Genomic DNA, 17050 nt, shown 5'->3' on the forward strand with positions numbered 1-17050 from the left:
TATTTTGATCCCCACATTAAATAAAAGACTTAGTTATCTTTCCATTCTCTCCACAGAAATAGTGCTTTACAGAATTGAGGTCATAAATGTAAACAATGAATTATTAATTTATATGGGTTTTGTGCAATTTTTACTGTTTGTCAGCCTTTAAAAATTTGCAGTTGGTTGCAATTTCCCTCCTCATTTGAAATAATATTCTCTTTTGTACTCATTTGTGCTTGGTTTCTTTCTTTTTTCTTTTCTTTCTTTCTTTCTTTTTTTTTTTTTTTTTTGAGTTTTGTTCTTATTGCCCAGGCTGGAGTGCAATGGTGCAATCTTGGCTCACTGCAACTTTTGCCTCCTGGGTTCAAACAATTCTCCTGCCTCAGCCTCCCGAGTAGTTGGGATTACAGGCATGCACCACCACGCCTGGCTAATTTTGTATTTTTAGTAGAGATGGTGTTTCTCCATGTTGGTTAGGCTGGTCTTGAACTCCCGACTTCAGGTGATCCGCCCGCCTCGGCCTCCCAAAGTGCTGGGATTACAGGCGTGAGCCACCGTGCCCAGCCTGTGCTTGGTTTCTAAAGGAGCTCCTCATTTATCAGGTTTAGACCATACAAAATCTGGATCTGCACTGGCTCCATTCTTCAGCATCTTAACGACAACTTTACCAAAGTAACAATGTCACTAGCATTCTCAATTTGCAGGATTTTCATACTCTCTCCCTTTTTTGGTGTCACCAGAAAATGCAATGGCTTTTTGTTCTCTGAAAATTGCATATAGAGAGATGTGAGTGTATGTCAATATCAGCATATTGCAGATGTGAATTATTCAGCCTCGGAGAGATCGGACCCCACAGAGCACTTTATTAAGGCAACTGAAGCCTTCATACAAATAAATGGGGGGTCTGAAAGTTGAAGACATAGAGTTTCATACTGAGAAGTGGTCAAGGGGAAGAGCATTGTGTTTGAAGAGATGCTACGCTGGAAGAAAGTGTGTAAGCAATTCCTGGGGTTCAGTTTCTGGAACAGCCAAGGTTTGGCCCGTGGAAGCCAATTTGGAGCATCAATCAGGCACACGTGGAGAGAGGCCTGGATTATGAGCCAAATCCTGGAGGTTATTCAAGCTCCTCCTTATGGTATAAAGTAAGGCTGACCTGTGAAGCAGAAGAATAAAGGGTGAGATGCTTGGACCCTGACCACATTAGGAACCAAATCTTGCACCTAATGGGAAAAAGGAGGTGGGATCATTTTTACATCTTTGGGCAGGAATGGAATGAAGGTGAGTTTGGGGGCTCCTAGAATGATCATGAGTTCTGACTTGTCCAGTAGAGTCCCAGTTTATGCCTGTTGTCTCAGTGTAATAATTAATGGCACCTCACCTTGAGACACTTTCAAAAGTGATTTGGTTTGGCCAATAAACTATGTGGTTGCCCTGGTTAGAAATAACCTTTCAAAGGAAGAGAAGTAGCAACAAGGTTTAGTGAGAAGTAAAGGACTATAATGATTGGCTGATGAATGGTGCCCAGGGCTGGGCTGGGTTTACCGGGCTTCCGTCTGACCTGGTCTGGGATACTCCACCACTTCTGTTTTCTCTCTACACCCACTACTCACCTCATACTTGCCAATATCCCTTTGACTAATCCCTCCCTTCCCACCCTCTTTCCCAAAATATCCTTCTACTTATACTTCTGCATTGGAGCTGGTTTTGTCATCCCCAGGGCCACCCAGGTCTTGGAATGGACCAGCCAACACCCAGACCTCCCAGTGTGGCCTTGGTGAGCACAGGAGACCGGGATCTCTGGGACTTATGGTATTTTTTGCAGGTGACCAGACAGACAGCTTCAGTTTGGAAGTTGTTATTGTTCCCCTGGCTACCGCCATAGATGAATTCGGAGCAGATCTTAGTTTTTTTTATTGTACCACCAGTGTGGTATGGAGGCCAGGCAGGGGCCAGCCTCCTGTGGCATACTGCATATATCTGCAGGGAGATCGCAGAACAGAGCTGTTTGGGTGCCTGTCTCCCTGGAGAATGTCCATCTCTCCCCTTCTCTGGCCACCATTCCCTTTGTCTCCACTGAGAAGCAAATTTGCCTCAGGGCTCTGTTCCCAATTCAGTGTGAACCCTGACCACTCATTTTACCTCTCTGGTCCTTGACTTCCTCATCTGTAAGATGAGAATACAAAATCCCAACCTGCTCGCCTAACGGGGCTGTTGGAAGGAGCAGCTGTGACATCACATGGCTTCTTTTTCCTTGCCTCCCCAACATCTGAACACTAAATCTGGCTGATTTTGCCTCCTAAATAGCTCTCCTTTATTTCCTTTCGGCTGCTTTCTTAATTCAAGCATAATTATCTTTTGCAAGGACTCCATGAAAGGCCACCAGCTGATCTCCAAGACTTCTCCAATCTGCTCAACATTGGTTTCCAGAATGGCCGATCTGCTGGGCACAGGATAAAGTTCTACCAAACCCAGAGGGACTTCAGAATCCATTTTCTCCTTCTCCTCTCCAGCTTTATTTCTTATGCTGCCCCAACACCCAACTTCCCAAACTTATGCTCTAAAAATAGCACTTTCTTACACACCCTGTGCCTTTGCACATGCCTGACATATCCAGCCCCCTCTTGCTAAGTGAACTCTTGTTCATTCTTTAAAACCCTTTCTGGACATTGACTCTTTTATGCAGTCTTTCCTGGATTCATTCTTTACTCTTTGCTTTTCTTCGTTGCTTCTCAGTCTTGCACACACATTTATCATTTCCATTTACTTTCTTGTTCATATTTTCTGATTCCTCCATGAGAATGTGAGGTTTTTGAGAGGGGATTGCATCTTATGCCATCTTGATACAGCAGTTTCTAGCAGGTAATTTGGCATAGAGAGGATGCTTCAGGAGTATTCACAGAAAAAAAAAAACCCAAAACTCAAATCTACCCTGATCTTAAGCATTTATTGAGCAATTATTTTGCCCATAGTGTTATGAGGTACAAATAGAGTTCTTTAGAACCTCAGGTCTGAAGCACGACAAAACAACAATTGTAGCATTGATTAGTGTCAGCACAACAAAACAACAATTATAGCATTGATTAGTGTTCTTAGTAGTTGACATCTATTAACATTTAATCTTGTAAAGTAGGTCCTCTCATTGTTCTCATTATGCAGATGAGAAAACTAAGGTTTAGAGAGGCTAAATAACTTTCTTGAGGCCACACAGATGGTAAGGGATTTGAATATAGGTTAATCCATTGCTGTTAGGATCAAGACCAGATCCCTTACCAGCTCTCCTTCCCCCATCTAGCCCAGCTTCATCTTCCTCTCTTTTTAAAATTTGTTATTTGTTTATTTATCAAGAGAAACTATTTCTTAGCCCACATATTCATGCTTCATGGTTCAGGAACACAAGTCAGTGACAAACTTTAACCCAAAGAAATTCTTTCAATTCCAAAATCACTTTGTACTCTGAAAGATACCAGCCTTCCTCATCTCCTGAAAATCTGTTATAGAATTACAATTTCTCTAGAAATCTGTGTATGCCTTATTTCTTGGTTCAGCAACAGCGAACCTATAGAGAGCTGCAATCCATAGGGATGCAACAAATGCTTGAACAATATGAAACCACAGATGCCTGGCTGGAAGGCCACACATTTGAGGTTTTATCAAAGCACTGAAAACCTAGTTATTGTCTTGAAAGGTATGTCAACCTAAAGTAACAAGATTCAGAAAATATCATTAAGTAGGGCATTTATTTGACCCCAAAACTTGAGGATGGCCACTTGGGAATACAGATTCAAGTTGCCCTGAATATACACTACCAGTTTCCTGTTTCTTGTCTCTTGCTCACTCTCTGCTTTCTAGCCTTTCTAGGCCTGAACATCCTGCCTCCTGCCACAGAGCCTTTGCATATCCTATTACCTGGCCTGAAAGGCTATTTCTTCCCATTTTTGGTCTAAGTACTCATCTTTCAGATCTTAAATCATGGATCTCTTTCCCAGAAAAACTTTTCTGACCTTCCTGGCCACAATGAGCAAGTGGAACCCATCATGGGTGTCAGGGGCACCAATCAATATTTGTTGAATGAATAGAATGAATGAATGGTCCTTGATGATCTTCTTTAGAGCTCAATAATATGGGCAGAGAAGAAAGAGTGTAGGCGGTCTAAGGTGGTCAGGGAAGGCATCCTGGATTTATGTAGACAGGCCTAGAGAAAAAAGCCAGGAAATACAGATTATATACCTGTCTCTTATAGCTATCATATAACCTGACACAATGTTGGCATTTGATGAGACTTTGGTGACTACTTGGCATCTCGAGAATCACTGAAGAGTAGCCAAGAGTCCATGTGGTCCAATATCCACACCTGTCTTATGGAAAGGGAAACTGAGGCCCAGAAAGGGAAACTGAGGCCCAGAAAGGAAAACTACATTGTTCACAACACTTACCAAAATAGAGGAAGAAATGAAATAAAATCCATGTCTCCCAAGTCCAGGACTGGCAGATTTGTGTCAAGTAGAAGAGGCACCTAAACTCTTGGTCAGAGACCAGCCATCAGTGAACCAGGAGACAGAGATAGTGCAGTGCAGGTGGAGATAGGAGGTGAGGGCACTGGGTAATTTAGGAAGCATCTGAGTTACCTTTCTGAAGTCTAAACATTTCTTTCCACGGCTGAACAGGCAACATTTCATGTTTTCTGGGCAATCTCTGGGTTTGGTACACTGGTCTATTTCTTCCACTTCGCATTCCACTTTGATTTTGGAACACGGCTCTAAGGGAGGGGAAGATATATTCCCTCGAGGCCTTAAAGGAGCCAGTGCTCCCCCTCCCCGAGCCCAGGGCACCCCTCCAGAGTTAGAGAACTTTGTTTCCACTTCACCTGTCCCCAGAAGGTAGTGGCCCTCAGGGGGCTCAGGAGTTTCACAACACTGCTCACATCCCCAACCCCATAACAACTCACCATCGGATGCCTAAACCAACCCCTACCCCCTACCCGCACCATCTATGAGATTCCTGAGAGAAAGACGCATTCCTCTAAGACTGTTCCGGTCACTCAGCCTTGCTGTGCTTGGTTGCTCCCCCAGGAGGCGCTGTGGCTCTCGATGATTGAGATTAACATTTCTGGCATCAGATAGCTGGGCTTTTGAATTCTGTGAGATGCTTGGTGTGCCAGGCACTCTCTCTGAGCCTTGATTTCCTCATTTGCCCATAGGGTTGCTTTGAAGACTAACCAGCAACACAGTTTGACAAGCCATTGTCAAACTGCCTGGGGCAATGTAACGTAACAATGAGTAATATGGATGAAGCACTTACTGTGAGCTGCCTTTTCTCCTTAATCCTCATTACAAATCTATGGGTAAGTACGCTTAATATTCACATTTTGTAAACAGAAGAATTGGAAGCATAAGGAGATTATGTGAATTTGCCCAAGATCACACAGCTACTCAGGGGTGGAGCCAGGTTTGAACCTACAATGTGTGGCTCCTGAGTGCTCACTTTCAACCACTAATTTTCAGTGCCCAGTACAGTTAGCTGCTAATTGTGAGTCTTCACATTTCAGCATTCCAAGGGACTTCTGGAGACCATTCTTTAACCCAAAGACCAGGGTCCTCTGTGGGTATGGGTGTGGGGGCTGCAATGAGAACATTTGGAAGTTGACACAGGTGGTGTTGTGGGGAGCAGCCTGTTTTTCTTGTGGGAGACTTCCTTGGGCTTACTACTCCTTCTTAGTTCATTTCATGAGCTCTAGGTCCAGGCACCTCCAGGAAGAACTCTTTGGAATGGCAGCAAGGAGTCACTTGCCACAGATTTGGATGCCTGTATTCACCAAGGGAGTCTCTTACCAAGAGACTTCAAATAGCTCCCCTCTTTCCCACCTGGAATTCCAGGCAGAGGTGGAGAAAATAATTTCTCAGCTGCAAAATTATTCTTTGTTCCTTCCTCCCCACTGAGTTTCCTTTCCCCATTGCAAGGACGGAGTTCCCAATACTTACTGCCAAGGATGCCTTCAGCGTGCCCAGGTTCCTGGATGTCCCCCAAAAGGATGAATGGTACCAGGATTGGCAGAAGTCCTGAGAGTCCCATTTTAGGAAGTACTGGCCTGGTTGATGGCACCAAAACTAAGAACTGCTCCTCAGCAGCTCCTACATCTGCACTTTGCCTGCCCCGGTGTGGCCCAGCACCTTAAGAGACAGCCCTGGAGACAAGCCAGCCAGACTCCCCCATCAGGAACACCAGATCCCTGAGGCCATCAGTGGGACTACCTGGTACCTACCCTGGGGGATAGGCGGCTCCTAATCCTCAGCAATCTGAGGCTTTCTGGTCTACCAGGGAAAGAGGGCACATGTTGTCTTGGGCTTTCCAGGCTCCCTTAGCAGAAGGGGAGGTTTAACTCCAGAGTCTTCCATTTCCCAGGGGGAGTTTGCAGGTTAACAGTATGCTAGCTCTCTTCCTTCTTTCTAATTTCACTCTTCTCCTGACATGTCTATTCTTATGTTTTATTTTTCTCACTCTGTTTCTTCTCTTTTCTGTGCATCTGTATGTCTTTTACTCTGTGCCTGTCTTTTTCTCAGGGAGTCTCTGTCTGTCTCTCTTTCTCCCCGCCCTTCACTTCCCTCTCTCTTCTTTTGTATGTAAAGATCAGTTACATTTATCCTTTAAGTTGTTTGATTTTGCAACAGTAAATAACTTCTTTCATTACTTTGGGACTTCTCCAACTCTGTTCTCCGTTTTTCCCTGTTGTCACAGCTACAGCATTGGATTAAAAGTCACACCCTGAAGCATTAACGCTTGAGCATCTGTACCAAGTTTTATATCCTTGGTATAAGCCCGAAGGAGGTGAGGAGCCAGTTACCTGGGCATCAGTTCCATCTGGCAAAGGACTGTGGGTAATGGAAGCATTTCTGCAGGGTGGCAGCAGGGTGTGTGTGCAGCAAGGCATGTCATCAGTGGTGAGTGAGAAGTTCATTCCTTTTTATGGCCAAATAATAGCCAATGCACATTGACAGCCTCCTACCTCTAGCATCAGTCCCTACTTTTCTGCTGTGGGTTTTCTCTGGCCCCCAGGGAGCTTGTATAGCTTGCAAGTATAACAGTTTGAAAGAGCGAGGGATTTAGTATCCCTGGCATCCAGTGGGCATTGGGAATCAGTGGACAAATAGCTTAGCTTTCCCATCACTGGAGACAGATTAAGAAAATTTGTGGTCTGATATCCAGAATCTACAAGGAACTTAAACAAATTTACAAGAAAAAAACCTAACAACCCCATTGAAAAGTGGGCAAAGGACATGAACAGACACTTCTCAAAAGAAGACATTTATGCGGCCAACAAACGTGAAAAAAAGCTCAACACCAGTGATCATCAGAGAAATGCAAATCAAAACCACAATGAGATACCATCTCATGCCAGTCAGAATGGTGATTATTAAAAAGTCCAGAAACAACAGATGCTGGTAAAGCTGTGGAGAAACACGAATGCTTTTACACTGTTGGGAATGTAAATTAGTTCAACCATTGTGGAAGAGAGTGTGCCAATTCCTGAAAGATCTAGAACCAGAAATACCATTTGACCCAGCAATCCCATTACTGGGTATACCCTCAAAGGAATATAAATCATTCTTTTATAAAGATACATGCGTGTGTATGTTCACTGCAGCACTATTTACAATAGCAAAAACATGGAATCAACCCAAATATCCATCAACGATAGGCTGGAAAAAGAAAATGTGGTACATATATGCCATGGAATACTATGCAGCCATAAAAAGAAATGAGATCACGTCCTTTGCAGGGACATGGATGAAGCTGGAAGCCGTTATCCTCAGCAAAGTAACGCAGGAACAAAAGTAAATACCGCATGTTCTCACTTGTAAGTGGGAGATGAACAATGAGAACACGTGGACTGTTGAGGGGGCAGGGGGAGGGAAAGCATCAGGATAAATAGCTAATGCATGTGGGGCTTAATACCCAGGTAATGGGTTGATAGGTGCAGCAAACCACCATGGCACAGGCTTACCTATGTAACAAACCTGCAGGTCCTGCACATGTATCCCGGAACGTAAAATAAAATAAAATATTTTTAAAAAGAAAATTTGTAAGCCTGTTTTACATGATTCTTTAAAAGGTCCCCAGTAGGATTGAGCCACAGTAGTAACCAGCTCATAATAGACTCTTCTCTCTTCCCTTCTCTTCCCTGAATTACTCATCTCACTCCCCATCTTGTATGTCTTGGGAGATCTCTCAAACAAACTACCTGCACCCATGCCCTTTTTCCAGGGTTAGTTTCTAGAGGATCCAAACTAAGGCACTGTCCTTGGGCCCTTGCCTAAAAAGGGTTTTACAATCTTTTGTAGAAGCAGAGGAAGATAACAATAACAATATTCCTGGAACTCTGAACTCTCAAAGTTCTGATTGTCTTCACTCCCTTGAATGATGTCACCAGAAGCCTCAATGATCCCTTACTCTGCAAAGTGTAATGTGCCAAAAAGATGTCAATCACTCAGCCTCAAGGCACAGGACTACATCAAGTACTTTACTGGAAAAAATTGAGAGTGACACAGGTATAAACTGGGAGTTCTAGAAGTTGGAGATAAAGGGGACATAAAGATGAAATCAAAACGGATGGATATTGTGCATCAAAAGAGCCAAAGATGGAGGAAGAGGAGGTAGATGCAAGCATTCTGTTCTGGGAAGGGCTAAGATCTTGGAATGCTGAGAGTGAAACTGGAAGCCAGTCTGGAGCATCAGTCAGGTACAGGAACAGTACTCAGAGCATGAGCCACATTCTGGCAGTTCTTCCAGCGCATCCTTATCCAATCAGGGAAAGCCTGTAGAGAACGTAGGACAGAAACAGCTGAGCATCTTGGGTTCAGCTCATCTTTGGAGCTTGAAGTTATGTTTATACATCTTTGCACAGAAAGACACTAAAAAGTAGTGGGTTTGCTTTGGGGAGCTCTCCATCTCCTTCAAGGAAAAACAAATAGGAGTGAATCGCTGCCAAAGAGTTGTGTTGAGACAATGATGGCTTAGAAGGGTTGGTTGGTCAACGTGTCTTAAGTTTAGCGTCCTGTGCCTCTTCTGCAATTCATCTCTGAGATTTCACCACTTCTACACCCTTCCTCCACCACTCCTAATTCCCCTCATACTTGCCAGCATTGATTACTTCTACATCCCTTCTCATCCTCAGTTCCTCATACTCAGAAAGTAACTTTGTCTAGCCTTTTGCCAGGTGCATTCTTACCTCCTGATCAGAGCTGGTTCTGTCAGCACCAGGTCTGCCAAAGATGTAGCTGTCCTGGAATGGACCAGCCAACACCCAGACCTCCCAGCATGGGACTGGAGAGGATGAAAGACCGGGGCCCCTAGAACTTACGTTTATTCTTGCAGGTGTTCAGGCAGTTGGCTTTGGACTGGAAGTTGTTATTGTTTCCCTGGCAGCCACCATAGACAAACATGGAGCAAGTATTATTTTTCTTGTCATACCACCAACGAAGAAAATAAGCCAGACAGGGGCCAGTTTCTTTTGGCATTTTGCATACATCTGCAGAGAGACTCCAGAGTTGAAAACTCAGTGTGCCCACTCCAGAAATAAACAGTTGTTATTATTCTCCCTGGCAACTACTATAGATGAAACTGGAATAGGCTCCTTTACCCTTATCACATGGCAGGAGCACAGCTCCACTGACATATTGCACACATTTGCAAGGAGACCCCAGAGTGGGCATCTGCATCCCTGGAGATAGGGTTGTTGCAGGTGTAATTAGCTAAAATGAGGTCAGACCAAAATAGGGTTGGCCCCTATACCAATATGACTGGTGTCCTTATACAAACAGGTTAATTTGGACAGAGGCACACACACTGTGAGAACACCATATGAATGTGAAGGCAGAGATTGGGGTGATGTGTCTACAAGCCAAAGAACACCAAAGATTGCCAGCAAAGCCCCAGAAGCCAGGGGAGAGGAATGGAACATGCTTCTTCCCCATAACCCTGACAAGGAACCAACCGTGCTGATACCTTGATCTCGGATTTCTAGCCTGAGGAACTGTGAGACAATACATTTCTGTTGTTTAAGACTCCCAGTCAGTGGTACTTTGTTATAGCAACTCTACCAAACAAATGCAGGTCCCAACTAAATAATGCTTACACAGTTCCATTTGGGTAAGTCTCCACTGCTAAACAATTAGGTCCTGTTGATTTTTACCTCCTAATAGCTCACCTCTCTGCCAGTCTCTTTAATATAAGCCTCAGTGTCTCATGCCTGGACTGTTGAGGTAACCTCAGATTGATCCCCCTTCCTCCATTCCTGGCCCCTCCAATCAATCCTTCATGCTTCCCACCAGAGAGAAGGATCTGATGGATCTGAGAGCCAGGCTTATCATGTCATTGCACAGATAAGACCTACCTTCACTCTATGACAATGTCCTCCCATGACCCACAAGGCCCTTCATTGTCTGGCTCCTACTGTGACGCTGGCCTCCTCTCCTGCCACAGAACCCCTTTGAGCCACATGCTCCAGCAATATTCAACACACCGTGCTACCTCTATACCTCCATCCCTTTGCACTGCTCACAGTGACACTCTTCTTCCTTCAAAACCTTTCTCAGACATCAACTGCTGTGATGTCTCTCTTGACTCCATTCTACATTCCTCACTGCCACACCTTGCCTCAGAGTCTTGTGCATTCATTTTTCATTTGTTTATATCTTCAGTCTCATCCCTGAGGCTGTGAGTTTCTAGTGAGCAGGGAGTGAGTTTCTAGTGTATCTGCTTTCATCTTGGCATCCCAGTTCCTAACAGGTAGCCTGGCACAGTATAGAACCTTATGGAACGTTGAGGATAAATGAAATGTATCCTGATCTGAACTGAATAAATTATTCATTGAGCACCTATTATGTGCTCAATGCTTCAAGGAACAGAGAAAAGGCATGATCTTTGCTATTTAGGAGCCCTTAGCCAAGAATTACAAATAAGCGAATAGGTATCAGGTGGCTACTGTGTGCCAGGCATTATTCTAAGCACATCATGCAGATCAATTGGATCCTCAAAATAATCTTTTACACTGATCCTTTTATTTTCTGAGGAAACTGACTCACAGTGAGGGAAAGTCGTTAATTTATCCAAGACAAAAAGGCTCGTAAAAACTGGAGGTAAGAGTTGAACTCAGGATGGCTGAATTCAGAATCCTTACCTGCTGGCATATGAGTGACTTAGCCCCCTAACCTGCCCACTCTACTTCTCTGTCAAGTCCTGTTAACTTTGCCTCCTATGTCCTACTCTTTCTTTCAAGCACGTCCTACTCTTCTTCATCCCCTCAGCTACCTCTAGTTCCGGCCACCATTTCTATCATCTTGAAGTCCTTTAAGATACTCTGTTCCTCCTATTTTAAACTCGATAGATGTAGTATGAACCTGGTCATGTGATGCCCCGCCTCGGTGGATTGCCATGGCCCTTGGGATCCAGGCAAGACTCTTTAATCTGGCCCACCATACCTGAATTGTTTGATCTCTGCCCACCCAGAATCTGTTTTCCTTGTACCATGCTCGTGCTCACTCTGCGTTCTGGACTCCCAAGGCCCCACCACTGAGCCTTTGTGCATGCTACTGCCTGTGCCTGGAAAACCCCTCCACCCACTTTTTGCCTAAAACATTACCCATCTTTCTCAACTCAACTCTAGATTTGCTTTCTCAGAGAAGGCAATCCCAACCCCCCTGACCATACTGAGCAGACCAAATCCTATTGTGGGTCTCAGAGGCACTCAATCAGTATTTGTTGAATGAATAAAAACAGAATCTTTGATAGTCTTTTTGCATCCCAGGGAGATGGGCATGAAACTAAGATGCAGCAGACAGGAAAAACCCTCTGTTCTGGAGCAGTCAGGAGAGGTGTTTTGGTGCAAAGTTGGATTTGTGTAGGCAGAGAGGTGGTCACTCCATAGCAAAAAAGTTAGGAAATATAAATTGCTTAATTTATCACTTGCAGCATATGTTAGGGCAACAATGGCCACCTGGGAGCTCAAAAAATTATAAGAGTGACAGGTATCCAAATAGCCAAAAGAATCTGATTCAATGCCACTGATTCACCAATGATTTGTTCTGGGAAACTGAGTCTCAGACATTACCTGATAGGATAAGGTCATTCCTAATGGCACACACCATATTTGGCACAGTAATGAATCTAAATCGCAGGTCTCCCAAGTCCAGCAGTTTTGCCAGAGACCAGCCCTCAGCGATCAGGGCACAAAGCCAGTCCAGGAAGGCAGAAGGTGAGGACAGAGGGAGGAGGGGTTGGTTATTCTGCAGCTCTGAATATTACCTTGTTTGAGATCTAAACATTTTTTTCCGCAGCTGAAGACACAACACTTCTTGTTGTCCTGGCATTGTCTGTCCTTTGTACACACATCCCTTTCTTGAAATTCACATTCTTCTCTGATTTTGGGACATCTCCCTAGGGAAAGAGCAGTTTTACACCCGTGTGCCTTAGAGAGCATAGTGTCTCCCCACTTTGCCAGACACAAGGCAATTCTAGAGAGTCAGGGAAGTTTGCTTTCAGTTTGCTTGCCCCCAGGAGTTCTTTTCCTCAGGGCAGCCTCACTCACTTCCCTACTGCCTACACCCCCACCACTCCCCAGTGACCTCTCCTCCCTCTATTCCCACCCCCCAGCTCCATCCCATCTAAGGCAGAATTTCTCAACCACCGGTGATATTTGGGCTGGATAATTCTTTGTTTGGGGGGCTGAACTGGGGATTGTAGGATGTTTAGCAGCATCCCAGGCCTCTTCCCATCAGAATCCAGTAGCACCCCCTGATTGTAACAACTGAAAATGTCTCCAGGCACTGCAAAGGTCCCCTGGAAGGCAAAATCACACCATTGTGGGCCACTGATGTAAGCCAATGCGGTCTTTTTGGCCTTGTTGAGGAATCCATGTTTGGAAGTTCCTCTAGGTGGTAGTATTATACAGCAATTAGTATCACTTACCCCGGAGCCAGTTTAGATTTTGAATTCTGACTTGGTCTGAATTCTGACCCTCTCTGAACCTTGGTTTCATCATCTGTAAAATCATTTTGCCCTTACGGATTTTGTGAGAAAACAATGAGACAAAGTATATAAAGCCCTAATCAAAGTAACTGATGCACAGTCATATTATCTAACATTTGCTAAGTATTTACCATAAGCCGAGCACTCTTCTAAGCATTTTAAATGTATGATCTCATTTAATCTTTATAATTGCTCTATGAAGGAAGTTCTATTAATACCCCCATTTTACACATGAATGGGAAACTGAGACCCATGAAATTTAAGTAACTTGCCCAAGATTACAGGGCTACCAAGATTTGAACCCACTAAGTCTGATTCCAGATCCCTCTGTTGTTTTAGAAATCCCTTTTCAGAAATCCTTACTTCCTGAGTGTTCAGCAAATGATACCAATGATCATTGTTACATTATAGTCATGGAATTAATATTCCACAACTAATGTGTCTTAAGTTTAAAGAGACTTCTGGATGCTGTCCTTTATCTCAAAGTTAGGGAACCCCTAGGGATACAGGGACACTTTATGGGACTACATTTGAAAGAACCAAGAGTGGATAGAGATGATGCCTCAAGGAAGGGGCCTGTTTTGCTTGTGGGGTAAGGAGAAGGTCCCTTGGTTTCCCGGATTCCTGTAGCGACTCCCCTGAAAGCTAGATCCTGTGACTCTCCTCCACCTCCTTGATAAAGACCCTCCACTTCAAAGGGGCTGAAAGTGGGGATTGCCTAAATCGGGGTTACTGCATTCCCAGAAGGGATCTTCCACAGGAGGGATCTTACAAATATCTCTCTCCTCTCCCAACCCGGGACCTGGGCTAAGATGGTGGAAAGCAACCCACATCTGAAGAGTTCTTCCCTGTTCCTTCCTCCCAGCAAACTCCCCTCTCTCTAGGGTAAGGGCTGAGGCCAATACTTACTGGGAAATAACCAATCAGTCAGACCAGGTCCCTGGACATTCGCTAAGAGGACGAATAGCACCAGGAGGCTCAAAAGTCCAGAAGATCCCATGTTGAAGAGAGGCCAGCCTTTCTGGTGGTTCCCGAATTCGGAATGCTCAGCTGCTGCACCTTGGATATAAGAACTGGAGACAAGCCAGCCACCCCCTTTCTTGCTGGGAACACTAAGTTCCCAAGGTCACAAATGGGACTAACTGGCACCCACAGCTCACAGCTTGGGAGGAAGGGTCTCTTATTGAATGGATCTTGATCCTTACACCCCTAGGCTGCACTGGGCTGGGGGCTCTAGTCAACCACAGGGAGTGGGCAAAGCGTGTCTCTCACTTTCCAGGCTACCTTCAGAGTGAATGCCACCATCTTGGGTCTTCATCTTGATAACTTGGAGAGTGGTGGAATGTCCTCATTCTTCATTCATTTTCCATCGTACGTGCACACTTACTAGCACACTCCTTCTGCTTGTCTCTGACAATGTGTCTCTGTCGGTCTCTTGGTATCTCATTGTTTATCTGTGCCTCTCTGTGCCTAAGTCTACTGTTTCTCTTTCCCCATGGTCTCTGTGTTCCTTTCTCCCTCTCCCACAGTTTCCTCCCATCCTTCTGTCTTTTATTGTATCTTTGGTTCACTCATATTCATTGACTAAGGCCAAAGAATACAGATTTGCCACAGAGCAGGGTGTAGGGGAGGAATCAGGCTGATAGCAGAGTCTTCAGAGAATGTTTCTCAAAGTTTTGTTGCTCTGAGAGCAAGAGAGGATATCAGCGCTTAGAGGGAGCCTTTATCATCAATGCCAGCTCCTTGATGTCTGAGGAACTATGAAGTGAAGGGACTTGCCTGGGAGACTGCAGTGGAATAAAGTTCAGTAACACAGCAGACTTTGGGGATTCTAACTGGGCTGCTAGAGGAGCTGTGGGAAAGAGGTGCTGGGGAACTTGGACAGCTTTCCTTTCCTACAGCCATGGAATCTACACTGGCCACTCAGCCAGTCCTGGGAAGAAGAGAGACACTCTTTACAGAGCAAATGTTATCCCGAGGGCTCCCGTTTTCTTCTCTAACTAGGAGTTACCCTTTTGGGCCAAGTTTGTTCTCCAAATTTTCCTACATGACAGACAGAGGCCAGACAAAGACAGCCTTATTATCAGAGAGTGACTATATGGTCACAAAATTTAGGATCACAGACAGAGCCCCCGTAAGAATCCCATGCCACCAACTTGACAATCTCACTTGAAGAGACTACCGAATCGAATTTTTCTTTTCTTTTTTCTTCTTTTCTTTTCTTCTCTTTTCCTTTCCTTTCCTTTCCTCTTCTCTTCTCCTTTCCTTTCTTTTCTTTTCTTTTCTTTAAAAACATTCTTGCTCTGTCATCCAGGCTGGAGTGCAGTGGCACAATCTCGGCTCACTGCAACCTCCACCTTCCCGGTTCAAGCAATTCGTGCCTCAGCCTCCCAAGTAGCTGGGATTACAGGCATGCACCACCATGCACAGCTAATTTTTGTATATTTAGTAGAGATGAGGTATCGCCCTTGGCCAGGCTGGTCTCCACCTCCTGGCCTCAAGCAATTTGCCCACCTAAGCCTCCCAAAGTGTTGGGATTACAGGCATGAGCCACCGTGCCTGGCTAGAATTTCTAATGAACGAGTAAGACGTTGTAAGCAGTGCTGTTTCACTCATTTCATTTCCCATATTCTCACAAACTCAGCCCAGGAGAGAGTGAAAACTGGAATATCTAAGTAGAAGGGCTCTGAGGGACCATCAAGCCCTATTTCTCATTTTATAGATGGGAATCATAAGGCCCAGAGAAGTGAGGATGCTGACTAAATGTCACCCAGCCAGTGAGTGTCAGAAATAAGATTAAGAGGGAGCTGAGCACACAAGTTCTTGCCAGAGGACACCAGGGCATGTTTTGATCTTGGTGTGGATATAATATTTTCTTGTAGAGTTGAAGGTAGAGAGGAAGGGTGAGTCTAAAGGAATGAAGTAATGTCTTTAGTGGAGACAGAGGCTGAACATCCACAAAGTGAAAGTCAGTAAATTTCTTTTTTTTTTTTTTGAAACGGAGTCTCACTCTGTCACCCAGGCTGGAGTGCAGTGGCGCAAACTTGGCTCACCAAAGTCAGTAAATTTCTAAATGGTACCCAGGGTCCCCAATTAAGGCTGCATTATTTCGGAAATTTTATTGAAAATAAATTAACTATCTTTCTGGTTGTTTCATTCCATTCTGTCTTGCCTAATTTTCAAGCCCATCCAAGCATCTCACTTTCCAAGCAGGTGAAATAAAATTTATGTCTTTGGGACTTGGGATAAATCATGGTTTTGGCCCCTTCTCTCCAATAATTTCTTGGAGAAGGCTGGGTAAGGACCCACCTGGGGTTTTGCCTCTCCTTTCTTCATCCTTTCTCATTGAGGGCATGGTGCCCTACCTCTGCCTCCAGGCTAATTCTCTCCCAGGAACAATCCTGTGCTCAGAACAGGGGACTCCAACGAGAACCAACAAGATCAGCCTCTACCTGGCACCTCCTGCTTTTTCATTAGCCCAAGATCTGTCACATGGACTGATTCTCTGTCACTGGCTTCCTATGTTGTTCCCTCTGCCTCTAACTCTATTACTAAGTTACATGTTTGCTCCCCCAAGTAAGCTCTGAACTCCATTAAACAGGTCTGTGTCTAGAACGCAGTGCTTAAAACATGAATAGGCCCCAAATAAACACTCAGTACATCTTGCTGGAAGAGCAAGGTAGGTGGGGGGGATTGGTAGGTGTGTGAATAGGTAGGTAGCTATGTGGATGGATGGGTGGCTGGTAGAGTGTGATAAGTGGGAAGATGGTTGAGCAGGGAGAGGGATTAGTGAGGAAAGCATGGATGTTTGGGTACATGAATGCATGGATTATGGATGGGTGGATGATTGGGTGAATAAGTGGATTGGATTGAATATAAAGATGGATAGGGTAGTGATGGGATATGTGGGCCTATTGATGGAGGCTGTTTGAATGAAAGGTGGAGGAGTGCATTGGTAGGGGGATGGAGGGAGTTAGGTATAGAAATGATGAATATGTATTTTGATGGGTATGAAAGAGTGTGTGCATGTGTGTGTGTGCAGAGAAAG

General features: G+C 44.6%; 2 protein-coding genes across 3 annotated transcripts; both read right to left on the minus strand.

Moving 5' to 3' along the window:
* Positions 1-825: 825 nt before the first annotated feature.
* Positions 826-6126, minus strand: WFDC6 (WAP four-disulfide core domain 6). Its single transcript, XM_008951357.4, has 3 exons — positions 5961-6126; positions 4608-4738; positions 826-1135 (listed from the first exon to the last, which is right to left on the minus strand). Exons 1-3 carry the CDS (start codon positions 6049-6051, stop codon positions 1097-1099), a joined length of 261 nt encoding a protein of 86 aa, XP_008949605.1. The 5' UTR covers positions 6052-6126; the 3' UTR covers positions 826-1096.
* Positions 6127-7265: 1139 nt separating this feature from the next.
* EPPIN (epididymal peptidase inhibitor) lies at positions 7266-16907 on the minus strand. Of its 2 annotated transcripts, XM_003825968.5 has the most exons (4): positions 13912-16907; positions 12280-12411; positions 9338-9505; positions 7266-8792 (listed from the first exon to the last, which is right to left on the minus strand). In XM_003825968.5, exons 1-4 carry the CDS (start codon positions 14000-14002, stop codon positions 8782-8784), a joined length of 402 nt encoding a protein of 133 aa, XP_003826016.1. In that variant the 5' UTR covers positions 14003-16907; the 3' UTR covers positions 7266-8781. The 2 variants fall into 2 exon arrangements, with proteins under 2 accessions (XP_003826016.1, XP_063456946.1); XM_063600876.1 differs by lacking the exon at positions 7266-8792 and having other exon boundaries at positions 9356-9516.
* Positions 16908-17050: the final 143 nt, after the last annotated feature.

The sequence above is a fragment of the Pan paniscus genome, chromosome 21 (assembly GCF_029289425.2).
Source record: "Pan paniscus chromosome 21, NHGRI_mPanPan1-v2.0_pri, whole genome shotgun sequence".
NCBI lineage: Eukaryota > Metazoa > Chordata > Mammalia > Primates > Hominidae > Pan > Pan paniscus.

Coding starts and splice junctions, on each gene's coding strand:
- WFDC6 (XM_008951357.4), bottom strand. CDS start 6,051: ATGGGACTCTCAGGACTTCTGCCAATCCTGGTACCATTCATCCTTTTG. Junction 4,739..5,960: donor CGCTGAAGGCATCCTTGGCA/GTAAGTATTGGG, acceptor CCCCTCCCTTAG/AGCCGTGTTCCAAAATCAAA. Junction 1,136..4,607: donor AATGTTTAGACTTCAGAAAG/GTAACTCAGATG, acceptor TCTGCTTCACAG/GTCAGCCTTACTTTATACCA.
- EPPIN (XM_003825968.5), bottom strand. CDS start 14,002: ATGGGATCTTCTGGACTTTTGAGCCTCCTGGTGCTATTCGTCCTCTTA. Junction 12,412..13,911: donor GACTGATTGGTTATTTCCCA/GTAAGTATTGGC, acceptor CTCTTTCCCTAG/GGAGATGTCCCAAAATCAGA. Junction 9,506..12,279: donor ATGTTTAGATCTCAAACAAG/GTAATATTCAGA, acceptor GTCTCTCTGCAG/ATGTATGCAAAATGCCAAAA.